The sequence below is a fragment of the Truncatella angustata genome (assembly GCF_020726525.1).
Source record: "Truncatella angustata strain MPI-SDFR-AT-0073 chromosome Unknown BKA67scaffold_6, whole genome shotgun sequence".
NCBI classification, from domain to species: Eukaryota; Fungi; Ascomycota; class Sordariomycetes; order Amphisphaeriales; family Sporocadaceae; genus Truncatella; species Truncatella angustata.
The window spans coordinates 800,109-826,829 of NW_025763386.1; the positions used below are offsets into that span (position 1 = coordinate 800,109).

Genomic DNA, 26,721 nt, shown 5'->3' on the forward strand with positions numbered 1-26,721 from the left:
CCGGACAAAACTAAACCACTGCGTGTCAAGTGTCGATCAAGTGCTGACTTCCACAAAGGAGTGGTTGCGCCATAGCATGCTGAAGCTGGTGGTTAGTCACCAGACTAGATGATATGGCCCGCGTTTTTTTGAGTATTGGTAAGTTCGGAGAGATCATTCAGCCGGCCCTTTTTGGATGAGCGACCAATCAGATCATACTATGTAACCACTTCGGGCAGGAAGAGTGTTTGGGTGAAACAATATTTATATCAGGCAGTATATCTGCAGTTGCTAATATGTGCTCTAAGCTTTGTGCTGCTAAGGTTTGTTTATACACATCGTTTTCTGAAGAAGAATCTTTCATCCAACTAAATGGCCAAGCTCATCGTTGTAATCGGCGTGACTGGCCTCCAGGTCTGTTACCCTTCCCCGTCGAGGGGAGTATTACCTACATGAAGAATCATGGTGCTGAAAACCCAGCAGGGCTCGTCCGTAGCAGACACCTTTCTGCGGCTCCCGGGCTGGCGAGTCCGCGGCATCACGCGCAGCCCGTCGAGCGAAGCCGCCCGCGCCCTAGCGTCGAGAGGCGTCGAGGTCGTGGAGGGCGACTTCAACGACAAGGACTCCCTGCGGCCGGCCTTCCAGGGCGCAAACGTCATATTCTCCAACACGGACTTCTTCGCCAACCTCCTGGCCGCCATGCGGCCCGGCGCCGACCTGCCCGCCGGCCGCACCCCCAACGAGCACGCCTACCACGTCGAAGTGGCGCAGGGCCTCAACATCGCCGAGGTCGCCGCCTCGCCCGCCGTCCTGCGCACCCTGGACCGCTTCGTGCTGTCCTCGCTCAGCGACGCGCGTGGGTGGAGCCGCGGCCGCTACACCTCGCTGTACCACTACGACTCCAAGGCCGAGATGATCAGGGTGATCCGGGAGAGGCTCCCCGACCTGGCGCGCAGGATGAGCACCGTCCAGATCGGCCACTACGTCACCAACTGGAAGGCGTTCCGCACCATGGCCCCGCAGCGGCAGGCCGACGGCAGCTTCCTGGTCATCAGGCCGTTCGCGCCGGGGCTCGAGCTGCCGTTTGTGGTGCCGCATCGCGACACGGGGGCTTTCGTCAAGGCGCTGGTCGACCTACCGGCTGGGAAAGATCTGCTGGGCGTCTCGCAGACGATGGCGTGGCCCGAGTGGGTGGAGCTTTGGGGTCGCATTCTTGGGGTCGAGGCGGGATTCAAGCAGGTCTCTCGGGAGGAGTTCTTCGCGGGTACTCCGAAGCCGGTTAGGGACGAGTTATGGGACTCGTATGAGTACTGTGCGGACTTTGGGTATACTGGTGGAGATCCGGAGGTGTTGACTCCTGATCAAGTGAGCTTTAAGACGTCTCCACATGGCCGCATTGGCTAACATCCTACAGCTCGACGTCGAGGTTCCGTTGACTTCCATGGAAGAATACATCCGAAGTGAGGATTGGTCCTCTCTACTGAGCTCGACCACGGCATAATGCCAGCTGGGTTGGGGAAGTTCTGCATGGCACAGAATCGGTATCTCGAGGGCTTATTGATGATTCCCTCATAAAAATAAAGCAATCTGGATTAACGGGATGCGAGGGGTTTTAGGTGTGTGAGAAATCTGAAATTAGATCGTATTCCATGTAGTGTGGGTATGGTACTTACAAAATATATCAAAATATGATTTTATTCTACCACAAAAGGGGGGAGGGGGTCTATTCTGCACTACGCTACAAATGAAATACAGCTTTAGATGGTAATCCCAACCAAGAGTTGGGTGCAACAGGTCTATGCCTGTCATAATTGTACAGCACGACCGTCTTGTACTTGCCTACTTCGCAGCGGGTCTTGCCTTCCCATATTGTTCCTTTGAACTTAGTCACATCCATATTGGTACGTTATGAAAGTTGTTTATCAATTATTTCCAGGATTTGATCCCTGATCATCATCGAAAAGAGTATTCAAAGCAACAAGGTATACAGCAGTTCATATTTGCAAAAATTACTCACAGAATTACTTGATCGGTATGGCTTCTTCAGTGCCCCGTGAAACATTGAACATGTATAATGACTACGGCATCAACTTGGCGAGCATAATGGGATGGGACCCCCAATTTATTCCACAACTTGACGAGCAAGTGGTCGGACTAAATGTGAGCAATAACATACTAGCGTCCAGATACCGTACGGGACAAAGCTGACAGCTTTACGACAAACAGATCAAAACTTTCTGGAAAAAAAGAAAGGACGGCTCTGCCGTCAATTTCAGCAAAGTCAAGGAATCCATTCCACGACCACACCCGATAGACGAAGAATACTGTGAAGACTGTCAAACCACTTGGTTGAAAGGTATTGATAGCGCTCAGCATGGATTTCACCCATACCACATTGCCCTGAAACCTTCAATTGCTCTCGAGTATGCCATGGAGCCGCGATCTATCGTTGTACGCCTGGAAGGCTACATTGAACAATCGGTCACGTTCGTGGACGGTTCGAAAGGCCCAGTCGCTTGTGCGGGTGGATATTTTGGTCCTGGTTCCGAGTACAACATGGAGCTGTTCACCAGATTGCCACCTGATCATGAAGGCTCTAAGCTAAGCGTTGAGCTTACAGCAGTTGTCAGTGTTTTGGTACATATGCGTGACGTAGTTTTTCCTGAGTGGTGCCAGGGCAGTTGACACCCACTACCTGAAGGCCCGGCAGAACCGCATCGAAGAGCTGCAGACTATAAGCAAAGAGATACAGCCGAAATTTGACCTTCTAGCTAGTCTTGGACGAAAGATCGTCGGTAGAGATCCATTAGTGTTCAAAGGAGTTACAGTCGTGCGTATCGACAGACTCCTCAGTCAAGAGGGGGCGACTGTAGGAGATTTAGATTTGGAACTCACAACCACGAAGGTGGCTCTACGGTTCTTAGACCGGAGGCTGTCGGGTAACACGCCAGATACTCCGGTGAACTACAACACTCAAAACAGCTATAACCACAAAGAAGAAGCCGATGACGAAGACTCCAACAACTCTGAGCCACTGAGCATCAAGCACAAGCGAAAGGGCCGGACTACAATCAAACCCAAATCCGGAAAAGGCAAGGAAAAGAACGAGAAAGGTAAAGATAAAGGAAAAGAAAAACACAAAACGGGGAGTAAGAACCTGGATAAATCTCGTGCAGAGGCAGAGGAGTTATTTCCAGAAATTATACGAGACGAAGAGAATATTGTGACGAGCTCAAATCAGGCGGGCGATTTTCGTGTCATCATCGCAGTCAGCAGCAAGGAGTTATATGATGTCGTCAGTAACTTTATGTATTACAGCTGGACTTTCAACGAGGATACACAGACGTTCAAAACCAAAGCAAAGAAGAAGCCCCCAAACCAGCCTATGCTTGTCAAAGTGCGACAACTAATTGATGAGCTGGCAATGTATTATGGCATTGGGGTAAAGGTGGTCTGGTTGCTAGTCAGCAAAAATGAAAATCTACGTGCCATGGAGTTGGCAAAGAAAGCAGCACGTGTTGGCGGCGAGAATGTCGATTGGTTTTGTGGGGATCCTTTGGCTGGACATAAAATCTTAAGTCAGGACAGCCAGTCACCACCCATCGCGGATCGCAATTAGTGAAGCTATTCTATACAGCTGAAAGCGCGTACGAAGACGCTCTGGCGAAGATCTCTCACAGTAGGGCTTCCACACAGAACAGAATGAAATTCAGGTAGTCAATACCACAGGTGGAAGTATAATCAGTTCATATGCTAGCTAGATAATGTCGTCGCATTGACAAGTTGGTCGGTGAGATTCCATCTCAACGCTGCGTCTTGATTTATTAATAGGCGGCTACTCCTGCAACTACGTCTCCACAAGCCTAGGTTAGCTACTTGGGCTTTATTCTGCTTCGCGATCAGGGGCAACGTTCGCTAGTCCCGTATATATAAACTTCCTACTATCCTTGGATAATATCTGTTCACCTCGAACCCCTAATGCCAGGAAGAAGTGCAAGAGTATCAGCAAAAGCCGTCGCCAATTGTACACCACCGCCCCAAATACTATTGTGGGCGCCATCGAGGGTGACGATTTCAGCTGGTCTCTTTGCGACATCCTTGACTACCGCCAGCATAGTTTCTACCTGATCCCAGGGTACCAGGCCATCATTATGGCTGTGTGCCAGGACGACTGCGTCCAGGTTCAGTCGAGCATAGAGGGACGAGGGATACTCGGCCGGGCTCGCCGACCCGAGGAGAGCTGGGTCTTTGAGGCCGTTCAAGGTCAGATTCGTGTACTCTGGGTTTGTGCGCAGGATCTGGGGAAAGTCATAGATTCCGCTGACGCCCAATACCGCGACTGGCTTTGGGATGCTCGAGTCGTTCAGGGCCCTAAGAGCCGACAGAAAGGCCATCTGTGCGCCCACCGAGTGGCCAGAGACCACGTAGCGTCCATGGATAGGATAGTGTTTGTTCAGGTCCTTGAGGGCCGCGACGACGTCGTTGAGATGGTCGGGCCAGCTAACATTTTGAATTGCATTCGGCGGTGTTGTCGCAGGGTCTTGCACGCCGGGGAGGGCGGACAGCCGGTAATTCAAGGAGGCTATGCCAGTGACATGATCAATCGTGTTGGTGAGATTCGTATTGTTGCGGCTTGCCAGCACATTGATTGCTGGTTCGACCGAGGTTGAGTTGACGGCCAAGTCACGCCAATAGCCGCCGTGGATAAACACCAGCCAATATTTCTCGGACGTTGTGCCATTCTGCCTGCTACGCTCGGGAAAGTGCACGTCGTAACTCTGCAGAACATTAGAGCCATATGAGTAGTGCTCGGTTCTGAACGATGTCGCCATACTTAGTAGGCTACTAATTGAGACGAGAGTGGTGGCCGCGCGCATGATGGAAAGTTGATATTTTGATATCTTGAACAGAGCAATTCATGAACACAAGTCAAACATTTTGCAGTCGGGCGTTTCGTGTACTCGGCAATTCTTATAGTCGAGCCAAAAAGCGACAACTCGAGACCCGCTGATTTACCAGGTAATGGGAGAAGTTTAATTTGAGTTATCTCGTCAGTCGGCATAAACACCCGCCGATGCACGATCCATACCACATACCTATACATGGGTTGAGCCGGGGGAAGATGCAGATCAGTGGGACCTCTGTGGTATCCTGAGCTTGGCACAGATAGCAGGCGGAAATTCCCCATGATTAAATTTATTCTTCGCCATCGGTACAGAATTTATCCCCTATCAGACATCGCGCACTCGTCCCATTATATGTATTATACAAGGAACGGCAAGGAATACAGAACTAACGTTAGAAGATATCCCCGCCGGGGCTTTGCCCCAACGGCCGTCAATCTGTCCCCCAAGCAATTCAAGCAAGCAATCAGTGTACTTCTATTACGACAAAACTTGACAAATTGGGTAAAGAAAACCACAAGTTTCTCGTGGAGCAAAGACGAAGACATCTGAAGAAAGTAGTCAAGTTGCCCCACAGATTGGCCTCATTCTCGGAAGGGAATGCTTGTAGTTTTGAATCCCATAAATCAAACAATGCTGTGAACTGGCTTTCTCTAGAGCTTCACGGCACCGCCTTGAAGTTCCTTCAATTCTTTCCTACTGAAAGGAACGTATTCTCTTGCGTTCGGGGGCAACCAATATAGTGTATCAATAGCTTCCCCTTTCTCTGTTGCGGACTTCTCGATGAGATCCAAATCAATGCCTTCTGATCTGAGTCGTCCTTTTTGCAATTTCATTGTGCCAGTATATTCCAATTCGCGACAAGTTCTAATGAAGATTGGAACTGCATAACGTGGCAGACGCGATAGAGAATGCTCGGCCAGAGCTTTTAGATCGAGAGTCAGGCTCGCTTCTGATCCAGATCTTGTCGCACTTGTTCCCCGGGGAACTATCGCTGCACATCCTGCACGACCATCTGTGTTCGGGACTTGGACTCCGTAGACATTGGTTTCTGCAATCTGCGAAAACTCGCCAATCACATCGCTGACCTCATTCGTTGACACGTTCTCCGACTTCCATCGGTATGTATCTCCGAGCCTGTCGACAAAGTATAGTCGACCATCCAAATCAAGTCGCATAAGATCGCCGGATCTGAACCACAAATCCCCCTTCCTGAAGACGTTTAAGATCTTGCGTTTCACGGAGGCGCCGTGATTGCCGAAATATGTCGGGTGGCCAAGTTCAGGGTTCTGTGCATCCAGCTGATGTATCATTTCACCAACCTCTCCTGACTTGGCCTCGATGGCAAGTCCATTTTTGGCGCGAAGCACCTCCTCGGTGTTAGGATCAATCAGGATGCGTTTCTCCCGGCCACCATTCCACCAATGCCATAATTTCCCCCGTACTGCGATGGCGTTCTTTGAGAAATCGCCCCTATTCGCGTTCGTTGAGAAGCCAAGTGAGTCGGTACCGGCGTATAGTTCGTTGATGCATTCGATGCCAAACCTCTGCCGGAACTCCTCCCATACGTCCGCCCGCATGCCATTTCCCCACGCCATCTTTACTTTGTGGCCCTTATCCAGCTTCGAGGGCGGCGCATTTACCAGATATCGACACAACTCTCCAACATACTGCAAATGAGTCGCCTGGGTGCTGTGAACCTCGGGCCAGAATGATGCATGCGAGAATTTTCGCGACAGAACGACAGTGGCCCCTGCGCCAACGCACGGGGTAACGCAAAGGGCATGCCCAGCACCATGGAACAGAGGGAGACAAGTATACATTCTGTCGCCTGGTTTTAGCGAAATGGTGCTACTTGAGCCTGGGCTAGACATTCTGAGTTCACGAGCGCGCTCCATGACGACTCCTTTCGGGAGACCCGTTGTGCCAGATGTGTAGATTAGGCATGCGGCGTCCATCGGATTGATGTTCTTTCGCCTCTCGGCTGGGAGAATCTCGGCATCTCGGAAAGACTGAAGGAACTCAGGCGAGTAGTAAATAGTACTAACTCCGGATGAAGAGAGCTCTGCTTCGATCGGAGAGACCAAGTGTTTCACGTCCGTATCGGCAAGAAGGTATCTGACTTTACCAAGCTCAACACAATGCCTTAACGACCGACCTGTGAGATTGTGGTTGATAAACGCGCTTGATGCGCCGATGGCCTCAATTGCGAGCCAAAGCATGAGCCACTCAGGCGAGTTTCCTCCATCGATGGCGACCATTTCGCCCCTTTTCACACCGAGGTCTTTTAACAGCCAGTTGGCAATAGGCTGAACGGCATTGAAGAACTCGGTATAAGTCCATTGTCTTCCTTCGAAGATAAGAAACACGTAGTTACCTTCGGCAGTGCCTACGCGGTCCTCGAATATGTGATATATGAGCATCTTATCGTGAGCGTATCTCTCGGCAATAAACTTCATCGTACTGTCTATTTTGGCAGCATTGCTGCCAGAACGCAAATCGTGGCGGACATGGTACTTAGCGTCGATATACGTAGCCACTGCTGTAGCACCTGCGATCACTCCTGCTGTGGCGACTATAGATATCCAGTTAGCAAAGATCTATGCAAATCCTCGCACAAACTCACAGGCCATGCTTGACTATGACTCATCAAAGGCTTTTAGCGGATCAAAAGAATTGACCTCCAAACAAGAGCAACAATGGTGTTTTCGTGGTAGTATCTTAAATGAACAGCTGGGGCTATGTGCTTCGCGGCCGAGGTAGCTACGCAATGGTGTGCTTCCCCGCAAATCTGCAACGCCGAGGAGAATTAGATTGATGCGGGGGAACAAGATGAAACTATTCGCTGTATCCTCTTCGTCGCATTGATGATCCTGGTCGTCTTGAGCTTAAACTGCGGGAGGGCGGCAGAGCTGGACAGTGGCTGAAGACAGTCGTCGACCATAGCGGTCAAATATCCATGCTTTGCACCCGCTGCTGTGCGCGATGGCAACAATAAGGCGGCACTATCAACTCTCCAAGGAAAGCGAAGAACAGAACTCTAGAATAGCAAAGTGAGGACTCTAGCACTGCGATGGGTTAGTCCATATTCTCTGAATATCTTCATGATGTCGCCAAGAGGTAGCACAAGAGGTAGCACAAGAGGTAGCAGCGGTGGGTCCACCGTCCGGCAAGGCCTGCCTGATGATCGACCAAACATTACTCAGTTGACGTAAGTAGCATTTTGAATACAACAATTGGTGAATACAACATATAATTTGCTACTATCCTGCGCCTGAGGCGAGTTTCTCATATTTCGAACTTGTGAACATTGCAGAACACACCCGTAGTGGAAGTTGATGATTAATTGACGCACTAGCGCTTCAACGACGGGCTTAGTACTTTAATTCCGAAGGCCAACATCGACTACGACCACAAACCACGGAGAACTACGATTCCAAATTGATATATTGTATGGCATATTCATTGATAGAAGGGAAAATGTCTAAGATTTTTATTACAGGCTCCTCAGACGGGCTAGGACTATTATCAGCACAAGCCTTAGCAAGTCGCGGACACAAAGTCTATCTCCATGCACGGAATGCCCAGAGAGCCGAAGATGCGCGTCGTGGCTGTCCACAAGCGACTGATTGTTTAATCGGCAACTTATCTTCAACCTCTGAGACAAAAAGCCTGGCGGAAAAGCTCAACGAGAATGGTCCCTGGGACGCGATCATTCACAATGCTGGAATCATGCGCGGTGGGGAAGGCGGCGAGCTGTTCACCATCAACACAATGGCGCCGTATCTCTTGACATGTTTAGTAGACCCGCCGCCCAAGAGATATGTATTTCTCAGCAGGTTGGTTGCCGGTAGTCATTGGTAACGTCTAGTCTAAATGGGCAAGCACTGACAGAACTTCAGTGGTATGCACCAAGGCGGTGACGCATCCCTAAGAAACATCGAGCGATGCGGCTATAGTGACAGCAAGTTACACAACATCATGCTCGCTTTCTGGTTCTCAAGGCGATTCGGTAATAAGGTAGCATGCAACTCCATGGATCCTGGCTGGGTTGCCACGAAGATGGGAGGTTCTAGCGCTCCTGACGATATCGATGCTGCGGTTGACACTTAGTAAGCAATTTCTGAATCACTTTCTCTCCTTTCCAGCGTCTCCGAGAAGAGTATATTGCCTATCCCAAGCAACTGAGCTCTTTGTGTCTGATAGCGAATATTGAAGAAATTTCAACCACCAAAAGGGAGGTGATTACTGACTAATAGTGCTGCAGTGTGATGTTAGCCGAGGGTGGAGGGGCAGCCAAAGGTCAAACAGGAATGCATTGGTACCAAAAGCACTTGAGAAACACAAAGCCAGCTGCTGCCGACGAGCAGGTTCAAGACAAATTGATAAGCGTATTACAGCATGTGTCTGGTGTGATGCCTCTTAAATAGTACAAAACCCGAGGAAACCCTGATTAATTTTAACCATCCCCATAAAAAGATCTCTGCTTTTTACAAACCAACTAGAGAAACAAGAGTGAAGCTGTGATCCAAGTGATATAGGTCAGTAAAGGTATTTGCCTAAGCAGTATAGATGACCTTTAACTAGACAAGAAGGCGAAAAACGACGACCGCTTATTGGAAAATCTTACATCCAGATCACCCGCCATTATAGGTTGCTTCCACCCTAAATAATATTCTTGGACAGAAATGTTAGTTTTGAAGTCCTCATGAATGGTTACGGACGAACACAACTAGCAGGAGTGGCAAGCAATTAGTATATATGTTCTTTATTATGTAGCTACGGGAGACAGATCTGCCATATAGTTGACTTGGATTGTCATTGCCATACCAGGAGGTGCAAGATTCTTTTGGTGATGCGTTGCATGTAACAACAAGTGCGACAATCGGGTCAGTGTGAGTCCTATCCAGTATCAGTATTTATCGCCTCAAAAGTTATCAAGATCGTCATATTCCTCGTTGGAAGCGTCGATTCCACCTTGGCTATGCGATGACCCCAATGTTTCGTTGTCGTTTCTCGGTTCATCCAGCATGTTTCTGTCTACTGGAGCGCATTGCGACCTAGATGCGACTGGTATATCAAACGATGGACCGGAATTGACATTCACAAACATCTGTTCTAGCTCTGGATAGTCGCCAGAGTTGAGCCTAACGTTTGAAACGTCCTTTTCTTGGGGCAGCTTGCGTTCCCAACGATCCCGGAATATGCCATATATTGCCATAGCGTCCCAATCGTCCACACGGTAATTGGTACTCGTTGCCATTAATGGTAGTGGACAGTCCGAATTACCAGCCGGATCTGAAGTCAAGAATAGCATCAAGTCAGCTAACTGGCTGTCTGTCGGTCTCCATACTCGGATAGTTTGGTTGGCTCCTTGTCTTCCAGTATGCAAGAATGCATCACCAAGCTATCCGCAGAGTCGTTAGTCATCGATTTAAATCCTGAAAGATCCAGAAATACCTACCTCGTTCTCATCAACTGTATGCTGGAACAAAACAACGCCCCCGAAGATGAGATCCTCTGCCCAGTATCCAGCAACATCAGCTAGACCATCAGGATACTGGTCACTGTCCATGTACATCCCTTGAAAGAATAGGGTAGGGTGTGGCTCAAACCTTGACTCAAAAGTATACCACTCTCCCGGCATTATTTCAACGGTTTCGGGCTCATGTCTCCACGACAAGACACTAGCAATATCTTCTTTAGTGTGCAGCTTAGGCTCCAAGTTGCATAGATGGACTGCAATTTGATGAACAGATCTGGCCATTAACTCCAGTAAAGACAACTGAAACGAGCGTGAACCAGGTAGTGCCTTCTGGAACCTCTGAATCACCTAAAGACTTGTGTATCAATATCAGCGCAGGGCAATGGTGCACAAGTACCTTACCAAAGTATCGAAGACAAGCAGTAAAGGGTCAAATGTTTCTCTGAATTCTTTCGCCATCGGGATTGCGGGGTCGCAAATCTCGGTATGTCGATAGATCGGATGGCCAATCCTCAAGCCACTACCGCGGGTCTTTCGAGCAATTGAAGCTGTCGGTAGACCATCTATCAGCTGTGCCATTGTGTGCATTGCAAGCTCTGTGGATAGAATGGAGAGTAAGCCATTTTTGAATGCTTTTGAATGCTCTTGATCTAGGTGTTCAATGCTCATTTGTCGCTGCCGGAGTGCCACCATCGCATCATGAGTTTCTGAATATCCAAAAAGGTGTCGTATCAAGGCAGTGCCACGGCGTAGGGCGGTATTCGTTGTTTTGCCTGGATGAACTAGCATGCACAGGGTTGCTCGTTAATTCATCTATAGATACAATTGGGAGGCTCTAAACTGGGGCACTTAGGATGCCGCTTGCTGGCATTTCAAGACAACATATTCAAGTATGTAGCCAGCACCACTTAATAAACGCTGTCCATCTGCCCTGGTATGTACGTATGTATGCAAGCGTCCAGTGGGTTGGTGGCTAGTGGGGACGACTGCTTGGGCTTGAATACTGATAGTGTTCTCCACAACCCGTTTCGAAAATCTAAACCCATTTTGCCTAGCAACCATCCCGAGGAACCGCACAAAAACACAAATGTAGAGCCACGGAAAGCGCTGCCAACCCGAATGGTTGTCGGACGTGTTCCTCAGGCTGCCAGTAATCTTGAGGTGGCGCCTATTGTCCCGAAAATAAGAAATAGGTGGCCAGACCTGACACAAAACGTAAACATTCTGGGTGGGAATGGAGCCAATGATAGCCAGTATACTGCCCTTACTGTAAGCGCTGCATCCATATCTGAGGTCACATAGATAATTTGCGACGGTTTGCGTTGGCTTGGAACACCATTCTTAGACCATCATATTTGTAACATACGTAAGCTATCAGTGTTGCCGACGGCGCGCTAACTATATTAATCGTCATGGTATGTTGAAAATGTAGCGGCCCGGCCTCGCATTTGGGCCAACATCCTATCATGGCCGGCGCCTGTAGTCGATTTGCATAATGAATGAGCTATTCCAGTTTCTGTCTACTCTCAACGACCTTCAGTTATAGTTGAAGTTCCACATACTGTTCTCACCCGAGCCGGAGATCGTAATGTGGTTCGGAATGTGCGCGATTCCATACGTACTTCCTTCTGATACTGTCATTCACTGTTTGATGGCTTTCGTAACTTTGACCCACATATTCTCCTCAACAAATACGCTATAGCTTCGCGACTCCCATGGCTTTGTGGGATTCACCAATTGGAAGTCAAAATGGCGCAGAAGCTGTTTCCTGTGAGCTTGATAACTTCAACGCTAGACTTGAACTGCATACCTCGAAGAACGCTTTGTTTAACTCCATGAACGCTACAGGCTTGCCAGCACACATGAAGCGACCATGCCCAAAGCACAGCTCGATGGTCTTCTTCATGTGTTCTCGGTGTTCCTCACTAGCTTCAGTGAAGCGCTCTGGGCGGAAGATACCTGCATCGACACCAAATTGTGTTGTCGAAGAGAACAAGGAGGCGGTGTTCATCCCTATGGCCGTACCTCCAGGGATGAATTTGCCATGGATATAGTCACCTTCCGGAGGTACCGATTTGGGGTACAGACCTGGCGCTGGTGGGCGCTGACGAAGTCCCTCGTAAATGACAGCCTACAATCATAGTCAGTCAATAAATATATCCCACATAGAATCATAATCACCTGAAGATAGGGCAGCCTCCTCGCCTCGTCATATGAGATGGGGCTTGAAGCTCTGCCTTCACGGACCGCAGTGTCGATTTCGTGCTTGAGCTTCTGATATACTTGCGGGCATGTCATAACATACAGCATGGTGATACGAATCGTGGATGCCGTAGTGTCGCTTCCCGCAATTATCATGAGGAGGCCATCAACTTCACACTCTTTTCGAGATAGACCATTACGAATCCAAGTCCCCTTAAACTCATCAGCAAATTATTCGACGATATTTATGGCGCCGACATACCAGAAGGTCATTCTGTTGGTCTGCATCGGGTTCAAATCTTTTCTCGACGAACTTCTGCGCTATACTGTGAGAAGGCTTGTAAGTGTCCATCGGAGGTTGACGACTCGTCATCAAGACTAACCCAATACATTTCCCCATGCCTTTCTCGTCCTTTTCTGTTGGGCCAAAAAATTTCAAGAACAATTTAGAGAACAGCACGTTTCTTATCCATGGCACGTCGACAGCCATGGCTAGTCGTGGCCAGCTGTCTCGTACCTCACGTAAGAAGTCGAAGAGATCCGCGTTGGCTTTCAAATATCCGAACTCTTCGCCGAATGCGACTTTTGATATCACGTCCATTGTGAAATAGCTGATAAGGGGCGCAAAGTCCAGCAGTTTGTTCTGTTTGCTAGACGGATCCCAAAGATAGTTTTCTCGGATCACCTCAATAAGAGTAGTCACTTGAGCATCGACGCCCGCTTCAATTAGCGGCGTTTCTCGACCGGCAAGACCACTTACAACCTTGGCCTTCCGCTCGGTGTGACCAGCTCTGTCCCTCATAGTGAAGAGGCTGTCATGATGGGCATTGAACCTGGCTCCTAGATACCACGCGTCCCGGTCGTAAAGGCTTCTCGCTGCCGGCATTCGCTTCAGAACTTCCGGGTCATCTGTTGTCAATTCATTCGGTCCAACTCTGACCAATGGCCCGTACTTCTTGCAAAGATCCTTGTGCACATAGTACTGACGAGCGCTCTGGGCAACACCGGCAAGCCAAAGGTAGGAGAATGATGCCAGGAAAGGTCCTGGGATGTGCCGCAGGCGGTACCACGCAACGATAGACGTGATGAGATACCAGCTCAACAATGTGCCGACGGCGCAAAGGCCAAGATTCGAAGCGGAAAGATCGATTCTCGTGAGATTCATTTTAAGTTGCTCCGAATTCAGGAACCAGAAATATTGCGAGGAAGTACTAATAACTAGATACGATGGATCCCTTATAGCCTTTTTGTTTTGCAGCCACCCCGCACCAATATGCAGCAGGTATTACTGAGACCCATGGACCAGCCAGCAAGTTTTGACCACTTTACCCCGTCGATCATAGCATTGTGTTGTCGTACCACGCGGCACCTTGATGCATATATGGATCTTGGCAATTGGCCAGAACCTGGCGCATCCCCAAAGAGCAGCCAATCTCAGTCAATGATGAGGAAATACTTTCGCATAGTACTACCGTAAAATATGATGCTTAATGAACGGTGGCTCATTTTTAGGTCGCTTGACACCTAAGCTCTCCAATCACGTATGAGAATCATTTGGTTTGGCTGTGAGTTCTTACCCTGGGACACTTGTGTTTCGTGGAAGGCCGACGCGGTAACCGGCATTACAGACAGCTGTACAAGGGCGGGAATGGGGCTGAGTAAGCGAAGCGAGGATGAGAAAGAACAATTTATTGGTAATGATATAGATGTAAACTCTGAGATGAGTAAACAATTCCCCTTCTGAAAATGTATTTTGACAAAGAAAAAAATCGCCTCCGAAATGGAGCAGACAAGGCATGTTAATCTTCTAATTGAGAGCACGAGGAACAAGTCACTGGCAGAGCTCAAACAAGGGACGGCTGGGAAAATAGAACACCAAAAAGGTTCCGCATGCCTAATGGCTTTCAAACAAAATTCGACAGCGTCGCTTCAATGCCCCCCGGTGGGGGGCTGATGAACACGTTAAAGTGGAAGTCTCAAGCGGAATCTTGCAAGGACGACGAAGTGGCCGATATTATCGAGGCAGTGGGCCTTGCAGACCTATTTCGCTCCACGCAAATACTCCAAATGCACCCATAAACCCCGGGCGATTTTGTTGAATCCCGTTACCATGCGCGCTGAAATGACCAAACATGATAAACTCGACGCTCCACTGCTACCTATTCCCATCAATTCTCACAGTTACCCTTGAAGTTTGTCATCAGACTCGTGCCATGGCTGACCAAGCCTATTGCGAGTCCTGCTCGCTTGCATCTGGCGAGATTACCATCACGGTCAGTACGTTCAAGCTATAGACGAGCTTGGGCGACAGCTCGGCTGCACGCCTTCTTGACAGGTGTCGATCCACCTGACCAGACGGCGTAATCGTACATGAGGCGATGATCCACATCATGTCCATGAATGAACCGTTTGGCAAAATACTGCAGGATCGGTTTCAGCCTCTCGTCGGCGCTGCGCAACTTGGCCTCGACGGTCGGGAAGAAGTCCTCTGTGACGCCACATACTGGCTGGATGCTGTCCGAGCCCTCGTACGAGAAGGGCTTCAGGCCAGCCATGGGGTGAAAAGCGAAGCCTATCATCTTGAACGTCCGGTACAAAAGCTTGTCGACCATAGCAATGTAATGTGTCATGCCTTCGTAACAGCCCCTGACATGGGCGCCTCGGTACAGCATGGCCACGATGTGATGCTCGTCCCGATCGCGATATTGTTCTGGAATCGCCAGCGTCCCAATATCCCACACTGTGTCGAGACTCTTGATGTTATGGGCTTGCTTGAACTGTTCAACAGTGATACCAGTATAGGTGCCGGTATCCCGTAGAGCAAGGAGACCAGCGGACGAGTTTTTGATATTACGCATAGTCCCCACGGGTCGACAGATGCTCCGATCCATAGCGATGAAGAAGTCGCTCGCGGCCTCGTAGTCGCCATATACTCTTCTCATATCGGCATCAGTGTTGCCGAACCGTTCCAAGAACACCTGTCGCTCGATATGACGGCCAAGGTTGGATAGCTCGTCCGTTCCCTCTAGCCGGTATAGCACTAGCGCATCGCGGACCTTGGGCGGCTGCTCCGAAAGCAGACGGGCGGACAGCGCGTCCAATTCTGTTTCGCTGAGAGTATACTTGACTTCGAACTTCACGGTGTTCAGCTCTCCTCCTGCTCCTCCGCCGCTAGGCTGAGTATGCGGAGGCGGCGGGACCACTGGTGAGTTAGTCTTGAGTAGCGTCATGTTTCCATGCCCAAGAACGAGTAATAGGGAGGGGAAAATGCAACTAAGAACGCCGACGGCGCGAGACGTTGTAATTAAAGGGCACCTCCACGACTACGTCCGTGGCACATTCAACAAAGTGACTATTGAAAGATATTCGCCGACGATCTATTCCAGGTGCGGTTCAGCTCTGACAGGGATGCATTGCTGAAAGCCCCAGCCCATTCCGCCCCCTACTTTTAGGTTCTGATTGTGTGCCTTTCGATCAGATCATGCTTGTCTGCGGGTATCACAAGTCACATCATTTAAGGCAGCCAAAGATTATGGTCTCAAGTGAGATATATACTTATCTCCCAGATATACTAGCAAATATCCGCGCAGAGCCTTTCTGTTGCCGTAGTCATCGGTGCCAGAATCCGCTGAAGAAGTCGGGTTTTGTACCCTGTCCCTTCCGCCAAGAATATTAAACTGACAGCTCCACCCTTGCTGCTAGACTGCATGTGCCATTGGCTTCCATCAAGACTAGTTATCCTGGTCATCTGCGGCTGAGTTTATTACATAGTATGAACGGAAATTGACCACGGGTAAGCGAAGATAGTCAGCAGTCAAACCAAGCGCCCGGGTCGTTAAAGTAATATGGCCCTGGTGATGGCTTGAACTGTATGTCTCTTTCTATATATGGAACAAACAATAAGATTGTGAAGCGCAGCGGCGGGACACGAAATACGGTCGGGTATTCTACTTTCAGCCACACATACATTGTAGTTTAGGAATTTGGGTTTTGGTATTGATCTGGTCCGAATACCAACTTTTCATTGTTGTCTTTCATTTTGGAAACTAATCTCAGCCATTTATCAAATCGCTATGCTATGCAGCCCAAACTCCGAATCCAACCCGTTGGCCTTATCGTGACAGATCATCATTCATGAATCAAGCGCTACATTCAATCCCAACACCCTCGCCATTGGCAATAGCATCAAGAAGCGCCTGAGCAGTCTCTTGATCACCCCTGTTCGCAGCATCGGGATGTACATCGCTCCCCCAGGCGTTATCGATCCAATCCGTCATGGTCGTTTCCCCGTCAAAGACTGTGCCGTTCTCATCGCTGTAGCTACTGGAGCTTTGGGGTGAGTCTTGCTGTAACGTGTATGCAGCCAGCACTCCACCGGCTAGACCCTCCATCTCAATGGCCGCATCCACAAAGCCGTGATCTACCATGCGCAGATCCTCGCCATAATTGTGCTGAGGTAGAGAATTGTCCTCGAAAGCTGCGCGATCATCGGATGATGATGGCGAGTCTGTTCCGGCGTCAGAAGGCAGAGATTGTACGGTTCCGGGAGCTACTGGCATATTCATTGAAAAGAATAGTTGATCTGCAGGGTTGACGTAAGCGCCTTGTCGAGGTAATGGTGACAGGGTTGTCTTTCCAGCCTCCATGAGAGCCTTCACGGAGCTATAGCCCGCTGTGAAAAGACCCCGGAGACTGGCTGGAAAGTCGGCTTCTTCTGGCAGTCGGCCCTTGCTGAGACTAAGGTCCATGGTCATAGCCAGGCGAAGATAGCAGCCGGGCTGCGATGCTAGTATATCCTGCCAGTCGTTGATGGGATTGGTGACAGAAGGAGGGGCTGGTGTGTCCAATTGAGCCAGAGTAACGATATGTCGAATCGTTTCGCTGACATAGTCTACACCATCATACTGTGGCTGATATGTCTTCATTGCTTCTATGAGAATGTTTAAGCGATGCTGCTTCACTGCCTGTTGCGGAGTAGTGATAGCTGATGATGTGCTCTTGTTGTATGTTGAGAGCTTGACGTCAATAATGTGTAGTACAAGCGGCAAAGCAGTGCATGCGACTCTGCGTATTGTTAATATAAGTCGTTCCAAAGTGAAGATCAAACACGTACGCTGGGATAGGTAGCCAGCGAGCTAGTCGCATTTGTATCAGCTCTTTAAGGCACTCTGTTACTCCAGAGGCTGCATCTTGCAGCTCATGGCGGTTTTCATAGATGTTCGAGAACTCTTGCATGTTGGTTGTGAGATTTGGGGATACAGCTGCAACCGCCGTATGAAGCACTTCGTGGTGGCTAAGGACCACTCGAGCAGAACTGTACACGAGTGGTAAGTATCTTAATTTAGATGGATGCAGGGGGAATTACACCACTTACTGATAATACATGTACATCAGGTTGGTATACAGTATCACTGAATCATGCTCAGAATCTTCGATTCCCGGTACGGCCATACGTGCGACTGCATCGCCACCAAAAGGTGGAAACCTCAAAGTAGCGCCCTTATACCAGCGCCGAAGAGCGTGCCTACATTCCCGAGCTTTGTTCGCGTCTTCAGGTCCGCCTTGTTTGCCCCATCCCGGAGAGTCGTCCAGAGGAAACACAAGCATAATCAGATCTGTGAGAACAGTGCCCAACTCAACCAACTGTACAAATATCTCAATGAGACACCTTTTCGTTCCCGAATTGTACACTTTTGACCGATCGATTTCGTCGGCTAAATCTAGATAACCAAGACCCGGTTGTGCGTCGAAGTCAAAGTGTGCCCTCGTAATTTTCAGGCTTCGCCGGAGTCCAAGCGGTAAAATTCTGTCTCGGAGGATACAACACCACCAAAGCCGCTTCAAAACATTCTGCTTCTTTCTTTGAGCTGGGTTGGCTGTGGCAGAGTAGGTCGGCATTGCTGAGTAGTGGTGAGCCTCGGCGCTTTTAGCGTCCTGAATAGCAATGCCAAGCCAGGTAGAGTTTGCTTTCTTGAATGCATGCGTAAAGTTTGGCGACCAATGCGAGAGTAGAAGAGCCGATTGAGCACGGTAGACCATGGATGTCTCACTGTCAAAGTCGTAAAGTAGTTTGCATCGACGATACAGTGTTGCTCTAGCAGCCCGAATGCTTGGGTATCCGAGTGATTTGATGCTGGTTTTCGACACGAAATTGCAGGACGAAAACAACATCGTCTGCAATACAAGCAACGACATCCGTTCCCCTGATCCGCCGTGTCCTGAGTCGCCATACATATCCCAAAAATCGCCCTCGTTGAGCATTGGGAGGACTGGGTGGACATGTAGGAAATATTGCTGTACAAATTCATCGAGAATCTCTCGCGTAGGTACACGAAAGCAACCTTGCGACTCCAGATAATTCACATCCTGCGGCATAATGTTGGGGAGGTTGTTCATGCTCAAGAAAGGATAGTAAGAATACGTGATATCTGCATTCACGTGGATCCTCTGGTCCCCTACCCAAAGCGGTGCCTCAGATGCGAGGAACGATGTCACATCTGGTGCTATGTTCGTGGTATGGTCTACTTTGGTCAGCAGTGATCTCACCGCAAGTGGGATATACATGCCTTGAACGATTGAGTGGTGCATCGGGTTTCCAGCAGTATTGAACATATTTCCGTGAGACATGGTCGGTTGCCTGGATGCTTCGACATCTTGATCAATAGCGGCAGATGTGTCATCCTGCTCATGTCCACCACATGATTCTTGGTGCCCGTCACGATGTGCGCTTCCATCGTGGCTTGCTGGAGGTGATGCAGGCTGGCCGCTGACTCTTGATCTAACTATATCTTCTGCTGTCTTTTCGCTGTTGTTCTGATCGGTTTCGTAAGGTGGGTACGACGCTTGAACATTGTCTCCGCTGTGCTCAGGCCTTCGACTTGTTGCGGGAACAGTGAGTTTCGTAGCCCAAGGACGACATAAAGGGCTCGACTTACAATCTAGAAGCTCTCCCTGTTACGACACACGTTTCGCTATCCAGGTAGCAGTTCATACAAGGCCTTCCTCTTTGGGAGACATCGCATCTCACTTTCCGCGCCCGACAAGACAGACATGCCTTTGCAGCTCTCTTACGAACCTTACCGGCTGGCTTGGTTCTTTGCTCTGGTTGCGCAGTCTCGGTGGTTGTGGACATACTTTCTGGTTAACCTCTCACAATAAACGCAAAAAGAAGATGAGACAAAAAGTTTAGAAATCAAGGAGCACATACAAGGGAAGTTGGAGAAGATCGTGGGGTTGTGGGGTATGCTCCATTGCGGAATTGCCTCCTAGACTAGATCATGGGGGATTCTGGGGTCGGGCGGTGCGGCGACGTCGCCATTGGCAGCTCTCCACACCGTTGGCCATCTAGTCCTTCAAGCTAATCAAGATCGTCTGCATGGCAAGTCGTCTAGCCTACGGAACTTGCCTGGTGATCGGGGCCAATGCTGTTATACTAAGTCTCGATTTGGAACCCTTGGCCGATCGAGAACCCCCTCTGGGGAGTCTGTCAGCTGCGCACTGCCGAGACTGCATTGCTTGACATGAAGTGTGTCACTTGGTTTAATATGAAACTTAGAGTTCATGTCGCAGACCCAAACATTGCAGATATGATAAGTAGATCGCATGCCTTTTTTTGGTAAGTCAAGCACAGGATTCGCCAATAAGGAAATGCTGTTCCACGAGCGTTGAAGTGCTCTCGTGTTATTATGTACTAACAGTTCGATTGTATGACGGACGCTGATAGCTTACGGATCTAACTATTTCTGCAATTTGAAGCGGAATACTTCCGTCTCCAATGATGTGAACATGCCACCTTTTTATTCTAAGACTAAGGTGAATTGATTGACAAGCCTAAGCGTTCTTTTTGAAATCATTTATCACGGTCAGTAAATTGCATCCGACGCTTCCGTATGGTGCTTGAAGTTGTGTAAGATACGACTCCGAAGCGTTGTAGTCAATTAATTACCAATGAATATAACCGAAACTTGCCGCGGCTTCGGCGAAGACTCGGTAAGCGTTTAGAAGGCCAGGGGTGTCTGAGAGCTCTAAGGTTAGCTCATTTCACACCAGAGCAGCGATAAACGCCAATTATACATAAACAGTCACAAGTACACCAGTACAGCACAGCGCAGGCGATATCTGTTTGTTAATTACTGTGAGAATCTTATAGGAGAAAATAGGGACAGGGCACCTGCAACAAACGATACAGAGCGCAACTATCCATGGACAGGCGCTGTTGCCGCTGACTGCCTGCGCCTTACTGACCTCTCGGGTAATTTGAACAGCCACTGCCCATTCTGCCTGCGGACCAACTCGACTTGTGTACGGCCGACACGATCCGTCAAGCCGCCTGGCACATCCATCCCATCCGCGACTACTTGATGAATGCCTTTGTCGATGTGTGCGAAGAGCATTGGCAGCGAATCCCCTTTCCATGCCGACACATGGTCTCGAGCTGTTCGCCAAACAGTTTGCACCAAATACAGAAATGCGAGAATCATCAAGGACAGTGGATATATGACCCAAAGCCAGTTCACCTGAAGGTGGGGGGCTTGAATATAGGCTGTGCCAGCATACTCGTACTGGCTACCCCTATTATTAGGATCTGCAGAACCGGAGCTTCTGACATCGTTCGTTATGCTCAATGTCAGTCTTATCATCCACGTCGGCAAGTCTGCGGAAGAATTTTGCATGGCTTGAACCCAGTCCGAGCTGTAATCCGCTCGATTGTCGATGTTTGAGGAATTGCCGGTCATTTTGGATGCCATAAAACCTTCTAGGACTTCGATTGATTCAAGCGGAACACTGTAACGCGTGCTAGGAACCGCATTCATCTCTGCTGGAATATCAATGAAGTGATATTCATCGTTGTGGGCGCTGGTCGCTGCAGAAAACTCGACCTCGGACCAGTTCCCGGTGCTGCTCGTGTTTTGTTGTCCATTTGTGACGGACACTTCGTAGCTTCTCAGACAGAACCAGAGTGCGCACTGGTACGCCTCTACCGAAGTTGATGCGCGACTTTTCGAAACCGACATTATGTCAAATTTGGAGAAATACGCCCACGAGCCAGAGCTTGATACGTTCTCTGATGATACTACAGTGAAAATATATCCGGTTGAATCACCACTGGGTGCCGTAATGGAAGTGCCAGTGGGCATGGTATACGTGCAACCCTTCTCTGGAGGGCAAAGATCGTCTCGATAAGTGGCCTCGGTACAGTTACCACACACCGCGAGGGTAGGAAATGTCGGCCATGTGCAATTTGCAGTCCCACAAAAAGCAGGAGACTCCAAAATACTGCTTGCCATGATACCATCGTAGAAGGATGCCTTTGTTGAAAGCCCTAGATCCAAGTCTGCCTGTCTGTGAGTTTGCGACAAATTGAACAATAAAGGGGCAGATCTTACCACTCCCTAAACCCCTGGAAATCACACTGTGCCAGGACTCACTTCTTGGTGATGGCGGTGCAGGTGGATTGGTCATGTTAACTTGTGCGATAGGGAGTTCGTCAAATGTGACCATTTGCTGGGAGAAAGTTTCGAACCCGGTGATCAGGATGATGATACCAGCGCCGACACACGCAAGGTGGCTATCTGTTGTTTCAGTCACAAAGTTTCAGCCATAGAACCAGGGTCACTCACGATCCTTGCAGACGCCAGATCAAACACAAACTTCCCTAAAGTCCCCGGGACGCCTCGTTGAACATCTTGAAGTCCTCGAGTCGGGCAGGTTCCGTCTTCCTCTTACGTTCCTGTCGCGCGGCAGACACCCATATCCAGGCGCCTTGACTGAGGGCTGTCTCGACGATCGAACTGAGGGCAATGCGGTAGACTGTCATGACCGCAATGATGACAGTGCTCAAGCCCAGGCCATTGCCAGCCCCAAATCGAGGCTCTAGCTCCCCGTCGAACTCGTAGAGGAGGGCGACAAGACCGGTGGCGGCGACAAGACAGATTGCGCAGTATATGTACTCCTCTTTCCACCAGCCTAGGGTCGAGCGGATGGTCCTTTGTAAGTCGCTGACGGAAGGGATGGAGTCCGAATCGTAGTCTTGGTCGTTAGGGGGTGGAGCGTAGTTGCTGTGTTTTCCCCGTTCAAGGTCGTGAATGACCTCGGATTCGCTCTATGATTCCATGGCGGAGGTTAGGGATGTTCTTGAAGAAATACAGGAGTTGTGTGGAGGACGATGTTCGGACCCAGGTTGAGATGCGGGTGGAATGTACTGTGTCAGTTAGGTTAGTTAGTGTCATTCGTCCACTGTCCGGTCGCTCTTGCGTCTCTCGCTTTGGCAAATATCACTTGGCGATCGTCATGTACGTAGCGCAGGAATTGTCAAGCCAAGTGTGATCCCATATTATCCTCTGTTCTGCCGTATTGTTACATTACAGCATGTCAGACTACATAGCCTTACGAATGCCTCCGTGGCTTTCATTGTCTGGGTATTTAAATGCAAGCATTCTTCGTCAAATTTGGGTTCAATGTCATCAAACAGAACGTCGATCGTAGAATACTCCACAATCAGATAGATGAATTATGATGTGCTGACGAAACCGGAGCAACAAAGCAATCGAGTTGTGTTTATGCAACGGCAGAGGATAGGACCACCCATTCACATGCAGTTCCTTGGACATGGTTTCTAGTGCTTATCTCCGCAAATTTAATGGCGCATTTGATTCCTAAACTTCCTCCAAGATAAAGACGTCGGTCTAGCAGAACATAGCTTCATGACTCTGTACTCTGATTTCGAAGAAGAAAAGCTTTGCCAAGATGATACGCATGGCATTGGATGTCGCCTGTCTCATTGAATTCACCCTGTCGTTAGTGGCTGGGCCTTCCCATGTTGCCAAGCAGCTAACCTTAGTGGAGTCCCAGAGGCCTCTGGTAGCGGCTAGTGTAACTGAGCACTTACAGGCAATTTTGGGGCCACTGTCTTCGACTATAGACGATAGTTCTGTGGACGGGTCGGTTTATGAAGACAGTTTGAAAAGTCTCGCACGACGGTGCTTGGTGGAAGCATCGTTGCTATTGGACCTGCTCCCCACGATCACGAACCCCGATCCCGCAGCAAGTTGGCAGGTCTTTCAGCTGGGCTGGGCAGAACTTTCACAGACCGAAGTTGTCGCGGCCTGCAAAGCGCGGCTTCTTGAGTGTGCTACAGACTTATGCAACTTGCTAATAGAAGTGTTCAAGTAAGTCAAGTCCAGTAGCCATACCTATGCTGGCCAGTTCCTCCAATATAGGTGTTGCTCAAGCGCGGTGGGGAAGCTCCCAATACTAATACAGGAAGTCAGTAATGAGAGTTTCTCTCTGAACAAGAATTTGGAAACCCTGCACAAGGAGTCTGAAAGGATATACTCATCCAGGGCTACTGAAATCCTTAAGACCAAGAAAGGCATTATTTCTGCGCTCAAGTCTTTTCCTCAGAACCAGGCTAAAGCCAAATCGTCACGAAAGGCTCCGAAGCCTTTGGCACCTGCACCTCTATCGTCTGACAGTACCGAGGATGTCGAACGTCCTGTAAGAACCTACAACAAGAGGACCAAGGCCCGTCGTAGTATTTTAAGAACAACGGGATCATCATCGGCCAAACCCACTGAAGAGCGCCTGATCAACGTTATCGAGACCGTCAAAAATGGTCTTACGAGCCTTTGTCATCTCCTACAAGTTGTACCTTACGAGAACTGCCTACTCCGCTACCTGTCTTTTGATTCCGTTGATTCTCGCGAGGATTCAATCCAAAATGCTGAGTCAGGTACGTTCGGGTGGATACTCAACGATTCACCCGTGTCAGAGCCAAACCTCGATATTGCCCGAAAGTCATATATTAAGTGGCTTGAATCAGGCAGTGGTGTCTTCCACATTTCTGGTAAGGTAGGTGTTATACTTATACCTCGATTATGAAGTTCTCAAGACACTGATTCTAAGTTTATTCGCAGGCAGGAGCGGGCAAGTCAACTCTTATGAAATTCTTGCGGCACCATTACCGAACAAAAGAATCCCTAGAAAGATGGGCTGGTCAAGAGAAGCTTATAATTTCCAGTTTTTACTTCTGGAACTCGGGTGGCTCCATGCAGATGTCTTTGGAGGGTCTCTATCGGTCCATTCTACTTGAAACATGCCGACAAAGTCCGGAGTTGATCTCAAGCTTATTTCCTCAACAGTGGACAGAGTGCAGTAGCAATGACATCGAGGACTCCACAGATGACCCTTTTTGGAACACTGAGACCATTCGAGACGCCTTCACGCAGCTGATGACACAAGACATCGCCCATAACTATTCGATGTGTTTCTTCATTGATGGTCTCGACGAGTACACAGTCGAAGAGGTGGACTATTGGTCACTTGCACGAAACATCAACTCTTGGAGCAAGAAGCCTAGTATCAAATTTTGCGTGAGCGCCAGGCCCTACACTGAATTTCTCGAGACATTTGATCCAGATCTTCGCTTCCATCTTCACGAACTTACAATGACCGATATCAGCACCTTTGCCGAAGAATCTTTCGAAAAGACCGAGGGTCTGGACTTTGAGTCTTCTGTCATGAATTCTCTTGTTGGTGGCATTGCAATGAAATCGGAGGGTGTTTTCGTCTGGGTTCGCATCGCCGTCCGGTCCCTCATCAGTCTATCCAATCACGGTATGAGTACTCATGATCTGATACGAACACTAGAGTCTTACCCTGCAGAGATCGATGATCTGTATGAGTGTATACTATCGCCCTTAACAGACGAAGAGAAAGATCGATCAAACACAATGATGGTCTTTGCTGCACAGAACCCGTACGCTCAAGCACTCAACGCGTTGTGCATGAGCTGGATCGACGACTTAACTGGCGACGAGCAGTTTCCTCGCATTAATCATCCATACACATCTGTACAAGTCAGCAGGCGACATGAAACCATTCGGGCGGATATAGAGTGGTTGACCAAAGGACTTTTGGAGATGCATACTGACAGGCGCGAGCGTAAAGACGGCGACCAGTTCTATCGACAGCGTATCCAGTTCTCCCACCGCACGGCTCGCGATTTCTTGCGCTCACCAGCGCGGCTTGAGGCCCTAAAGCGTAGCTTCGACTTCACAAAGCTGAACGATATGTTTGCTGGATTGAGACTCGCCGAAATTGTACTCGCAGGAAAGTACCGAGTCAACCAAGGTGCGGACCCCCGGCGACGCAGGCTCTACTTCAACTATGTTCGGTCTCTCTTTCACCTCCGGACGGACGACGGCCTGCGCTATCAGCTTCCACTCAAATACATGTGTACCTTATCGGAAGACCTGCAGAGCACTCATGCAGAGAAGTTTTTGAGTCCCTACGCGATCAGCAGCTACCACGCGATCTCTGGGTCCGGTGCCATTGACGAAGATCCTGAAAAAGCAGCGTCGTTCCTGCATTTTGCGGTTGCACATGGACAATTCCTATACGCCGTCCACGTTCTTCAAAATACCAAACGCCAAACTAGTGAGCATAACGAGCTTCACATGCTGCTTTCTGCAGCATTCGGCCACAAGAGACTCGGGACGGATGATTTTGCAGCCTTGGTGTCATTGGCACCGTCGCCTCTGGACAGGATCGGGATTCGACCATCGCTGGGAGCGGATCCGTTCGCCAATGCCAACAACACAAAACTGGTAAGTATGTTAATGATATTTGCCAGTACTTTGGTGTTTCGATGCCTTGGCTCAACGCCGCCGAAAAGCATGCGGCGAGGTAAGGTCTTTGAGCTGAGGGATTTGTTTGTGATGTTAGGCCACATCACCGGGACATTAGGGAGAGCTCAAAGCAATGAACCGACAGCCATAGTGGAGGAAGCACCGCAATATATCTGTATCTTGGAAAATACCAAGTCACGGACTGGCAAGTTGTCATCAACAGATATTATATTCACGACACTCAGCGAGCTTGCGCGACGGTATCAGCACGACGTCGCCGAGGATCTGCTTTTGCGTCTTGAAAGAATTACACCTCGTGTTTCCGGCATCATACAGCCGGATGGCTCAGCGATGAGCACGAAACTACCCCCCTGGTGTAATAGTGACATGGCGGTGACCGGAACCAGCATCAGCGGAACATTGGTCAGAGGCGACGAGCTCGACGACTGTTACTGTACCAGTGTGTTGTCACAAACTGAGAAGATGGTCGCTGCTGATGGGTTGTTCTTCCGGCTATATTAAT

The 26,721-nt window shown here is 49.3% G+C and overlaps 11 protein-coding genes across 11 annotated transcripts; 4 read left to right on the plus strand and 7 right to left on the minus strand.

Moving 5' to 3' along the window:
• Window positions 1-142: 142 nt before the first annotated feature.
• Window positions 143-1,822, plus strand: BKA67DRAFT_571611 (uncharacterized protein). Its single transcript, XM_046103237.1, has 3 exons — window positions 143-393; window positions 463-1,344; window positions 1,394-1,822. Exons 1-3 carry the CDS (start codon window positions 352-354, stop codon window positions 1,478-1,480), a joined length of 1,011 nt encoding a protein of 336 aa, XP_045955975.1. The 5' UTR covers window positions 143-351; the 3' UTR covers window positions 1,481-1,822.
• Window positions 1,823-2,013: 191 nt separating this feature from the next.
• BKA67DRAFT_692958 (uncharacterized protein) lies at window positions 2,014-3,598 on the plus strand (the record flags this gene model as incomplete). Its single annotated transcript, XM_046109236.1, has 3 exons — window positions 2,014-2,139; window positions 2,206-2,616; window positions 2,681-3,598. 3 exons carry the CDS (start codon window positions 2,014-2,016, stop codon window positions 3,596-3,598), a joined length of 1,455 nt encoding a protein of 484 aa, XP_045955976.1.
• A 97-nt stretch (window positions 3,599-3,695) lies between these two features.
• BKA67DRAFT_571612 (Alpha/Beta hydrolase protein) lies at window positions 3,696-4,996 on the minus strand. The gene has a single exon (XM_046103238.1). It carries the CDS (start codon window positions 4,854-4,856, stop codon window positions 3,942-3,944), a length of 915 nt encoding a protein of 304 aa, XP_045955977.1. The 5' UTR covers window positions 4,857-4,996; the 3' UTR covers window positions 3,696-3,941.
• Window positions 4,997-5,536: 540 nt separating this feature from the next.
• BKA67DRAFT_660491 (fatty-acyl-CoA synthase) lies at window positions 5,537-7,516 on the minus strand (the record flags this gene model as incomplete). Its single annotated transcript, XM_046107637.1, has 2 exons — window positions 5,537-7,458; window positions 7,510-7,516. 2 exons carry the CDS (start codon window positions 7,514-7,516, stop codon window positions 5,537-5,539), a joined length of 1,929 nt encoding a protein of 642 aa, XP_045955978.1.
• Window positions 7,517-8,110: 594 nt separating this feature from the next.
• BKA67DRAFT_571618 (short chain dehydrogenase) lies at window positions 8,111-9,361 on the plus strand. Its single transcript, XM_046103239.1, has 3 exons — window positions 8,111-8,722; window positions 8,786-8,995; window positions 9,151-9,361. Exons 1-3 carry the CDS (start codon window positions 8,337-8,339, stop codon window positions 9,311-9,313), a joined length of 759 nt encoding a protein of 252 aa, XP_045955979.1. The 5' UTR covers window positions 8,111-8,336; the 3' UTR covers window positions 9,314-9,361.
• A 285-nt stretch (window positions 9,362-9,646) lies between these two features.
• BKA67DRAFT_571621 (uncharacterized protein) lies at window positions 9,647-11,315 on the minus strand. The gene is made up of 3 exons (XM_046103240.1): window positions 10,771-11,315; window positions 10,348-10,716; window positions 9,647-10,290 (listed from the first exon to the last, which is right to left on the minus strand). The coding sequence occupies exons 1-3, from the start codon at window positions 11,155-11,157 to the stop codon at window positions 9,811-9,813; spliced, it is 1,236 nt and encodes a 411-aa protein (XP_045955980.1). The 5' UTR covers window positions 11,158-11,315; the 3' UTR covers window positions 9,647-9,810.
• A 378-nt stretch (window positions 11,316-11,693) lies between these two features.
• BKA67DRAFT_571624 (pisatin demethylase) lies at window positions 11,694-13,901 on the minus strand. The gene is made up of 5 exons (XM_046103241.1): window positions 12,954-13,901; window positions 12,833-12,896; window positions 12,550-12,783; window positions 12,179-12,499; window positions 11,694-12,129 (listed from the first exon to the last, which is right to left on the minus strand). The coding sequence occupies exons 1-5, from the start codon at window positions 13,733-13,735 to the stop codon at window positions 12,010-12,012; spliced, it is 1,521 nt and encodes a 506-aa protein (XP_045955981.1). The 5' UTR covers window positions 13,736-13,901; the 3' UTR covers window positions 11,694-12,009.
• A 957-nt stretch (window positions 13,902-14,858) lies between these two features.
• On the minus strand, window positions 14,859-15,800 carry BKA67DRAFT_660495 (uncharacterized protein; the record flags this gene model as incomplete). Its single annotated transcript, XM_046107638.1, has 1 exon — window positions 14,859-15,800. One exon carries the CDS (start codon window positions 15,798-15,800, stop codon window positions 14,859-14,861), a length of 942 nt encoding a protein of 313 aa, XP_045955982.1.
• Window positions 15,801-16,311: 511 nt separating this feature from the next.
• On the minus strand, window positions 16,312-19,702 carry BKA67DRAFT_679981 (uncharacterized protein; the record flags this gene model as incomplete). The annotated part of the gene is made up of 5 exons (XM_046108890.1): window positions 16,312-17,634; window positions 17,684-17,884; window positions 17,945-19,067; window positions 19,354-19,424; window positions 19,506-19,702. The coding sequence occupies 5 exons, from the start codon at window positions 19,700-19,702 to the stop codon at window positions 16,710-16,712; spliced, it is 2,517 nt and encodes an 838-aa protein (XP_045955983.1). The 3' UTR covers window positions 16,312-16,709.
• A 935-nt stretch (window positions 19,703-20,637) lies between these two features.
• BKA67DRAFT_537566 (uncharacterized protein) lies at window positions 20,638-22,981 on the minus strand (the record flags this gene model as incomplete). Its single annotated transcript, XM_046100344.1, has 5 exons — window positions 20,638-20,740; window positions 20,815-21,904; window positions 21,999-22,142; window positions 22,297-22,672; window positions 22,961-22,981. The coding sequence occupies 5 exons, from the start codon at window positions 22,979-22,981 to the stop codon at window positions 20,638-20,640; spliced, it is 1,734 nt and encodes a 577-aa protein (XP_045955984.1).
• Window positions 22,982-23,316: 335 nt separating this feature from the next.
• On the plus strand, window positions 23,317-26,720 carry BKA67DRAFT_660497 (uncharacterized protein; the record flags this gene model as incomplete). The annotated part of the gene is made up of 3 exons (XM_046107639.1): window positions 23,317-23,738; window positions 23,841-24,420; window positions 24,486-26,720. The coding sequence occupies 3 exons, from the start codon at window positions 23,317-23,319 to the stop codon at window positions 26,718-26,720; spliced, it is 3,237 nt and encodes a 1,078-aa protein (XP_045955985.1).
• Window position 26,721: the final 1 nt, after the last annotated feature.

Coding starts and splice junctions, on each gene's coding strand:
- BKA67DRAFT_571624 (XM_046103241.1), bottom strand. CDS start 13,735: ATGAATCTCACGAGAATCGATCTTTCCGCTTCGAATCTTGGCCTTTGC. Junction 12,784..12,832: donor ACCAACAGAATGACCTTCTG/GTATGTCGGCGC, acceptor GATGAGTTTAAG/GGGACTTGGATTCGTAATGG. Junction 12,130..12,178: donor TAAACAAAGCGTTCTTCGAG/GTATGCAGTTCA, acceptor CACAGGAAACAG/CTTCTGCGCCATTTTGACTT.
- BKA67DRAFT_571621 (XM_046103240.1), bottom strand. CDS start 11,157: ATGCTAGTTCATCCAGGCAAAACAACGAATACCGCCCTACGCCGTGGC. Junction 10,717..10,770: donor TGCTTGTCTTCGATACTTTG/GTAAGGTACTTG, acceptor ACAAGTCTTTAG/GTGATTCAGAGGTTCCAGAA. Junction 10,291..10,347: donor ATACAGTTGATGAGAACGAG/GTAGGTATTTCT, acceptor CTCTGCGGATAG/CTTGGTGATGCATTCTTGCA.
- BKA67DRAFT_571611 (XM_046103237.1), top strand. CDS start 352: ATGGCCAAGCTCATCGTTGTAATCGGCGTGACTGGCCTCCAG. Junction 394..462: donor TCGGCGTGACTGGCCTCCAG/GTCTGTTACCCT, acceptor AAAACCCAGCAG/GGCTCGTCCGTAGCAGACAC. Junction 1,345..1,393: donor AGGTGTTGACTCCTGATCAA/GTGAGCTTTAAG, acceptor AACATCCTACAG/CTCGACGTCGAGGTTCCGTT.
- BKA67DRAFT_571612 (XM_046103238.1), bottom strand. CDS start 4,856: ATGCGCGCGGCCACCACTCTCGTCTCAATTAGTAGCCTACTAAGTATG.
- BKA67DRAFT_571618 (XM_046103239.1), top strand. CDS start 8,337: ATGGCATATTCATTGATAGAAGGGAAAATGTCTAAGATTTTTATTACA. Junction 8,723..8,785: donor AGATATGTATTTCTCAGCAG/GTTGGTTGCCGG, acceptor ACAGAACTTCAG/TGGTATGCACCAAGGCGGTG. Junction 8,996..9,150: donor GATGCTGCGGTTGACACTTA/GTAAGCAATTTC, acceptor ATAGTGCTGCAG/TGTGATGTTAGCCGAGGGTG.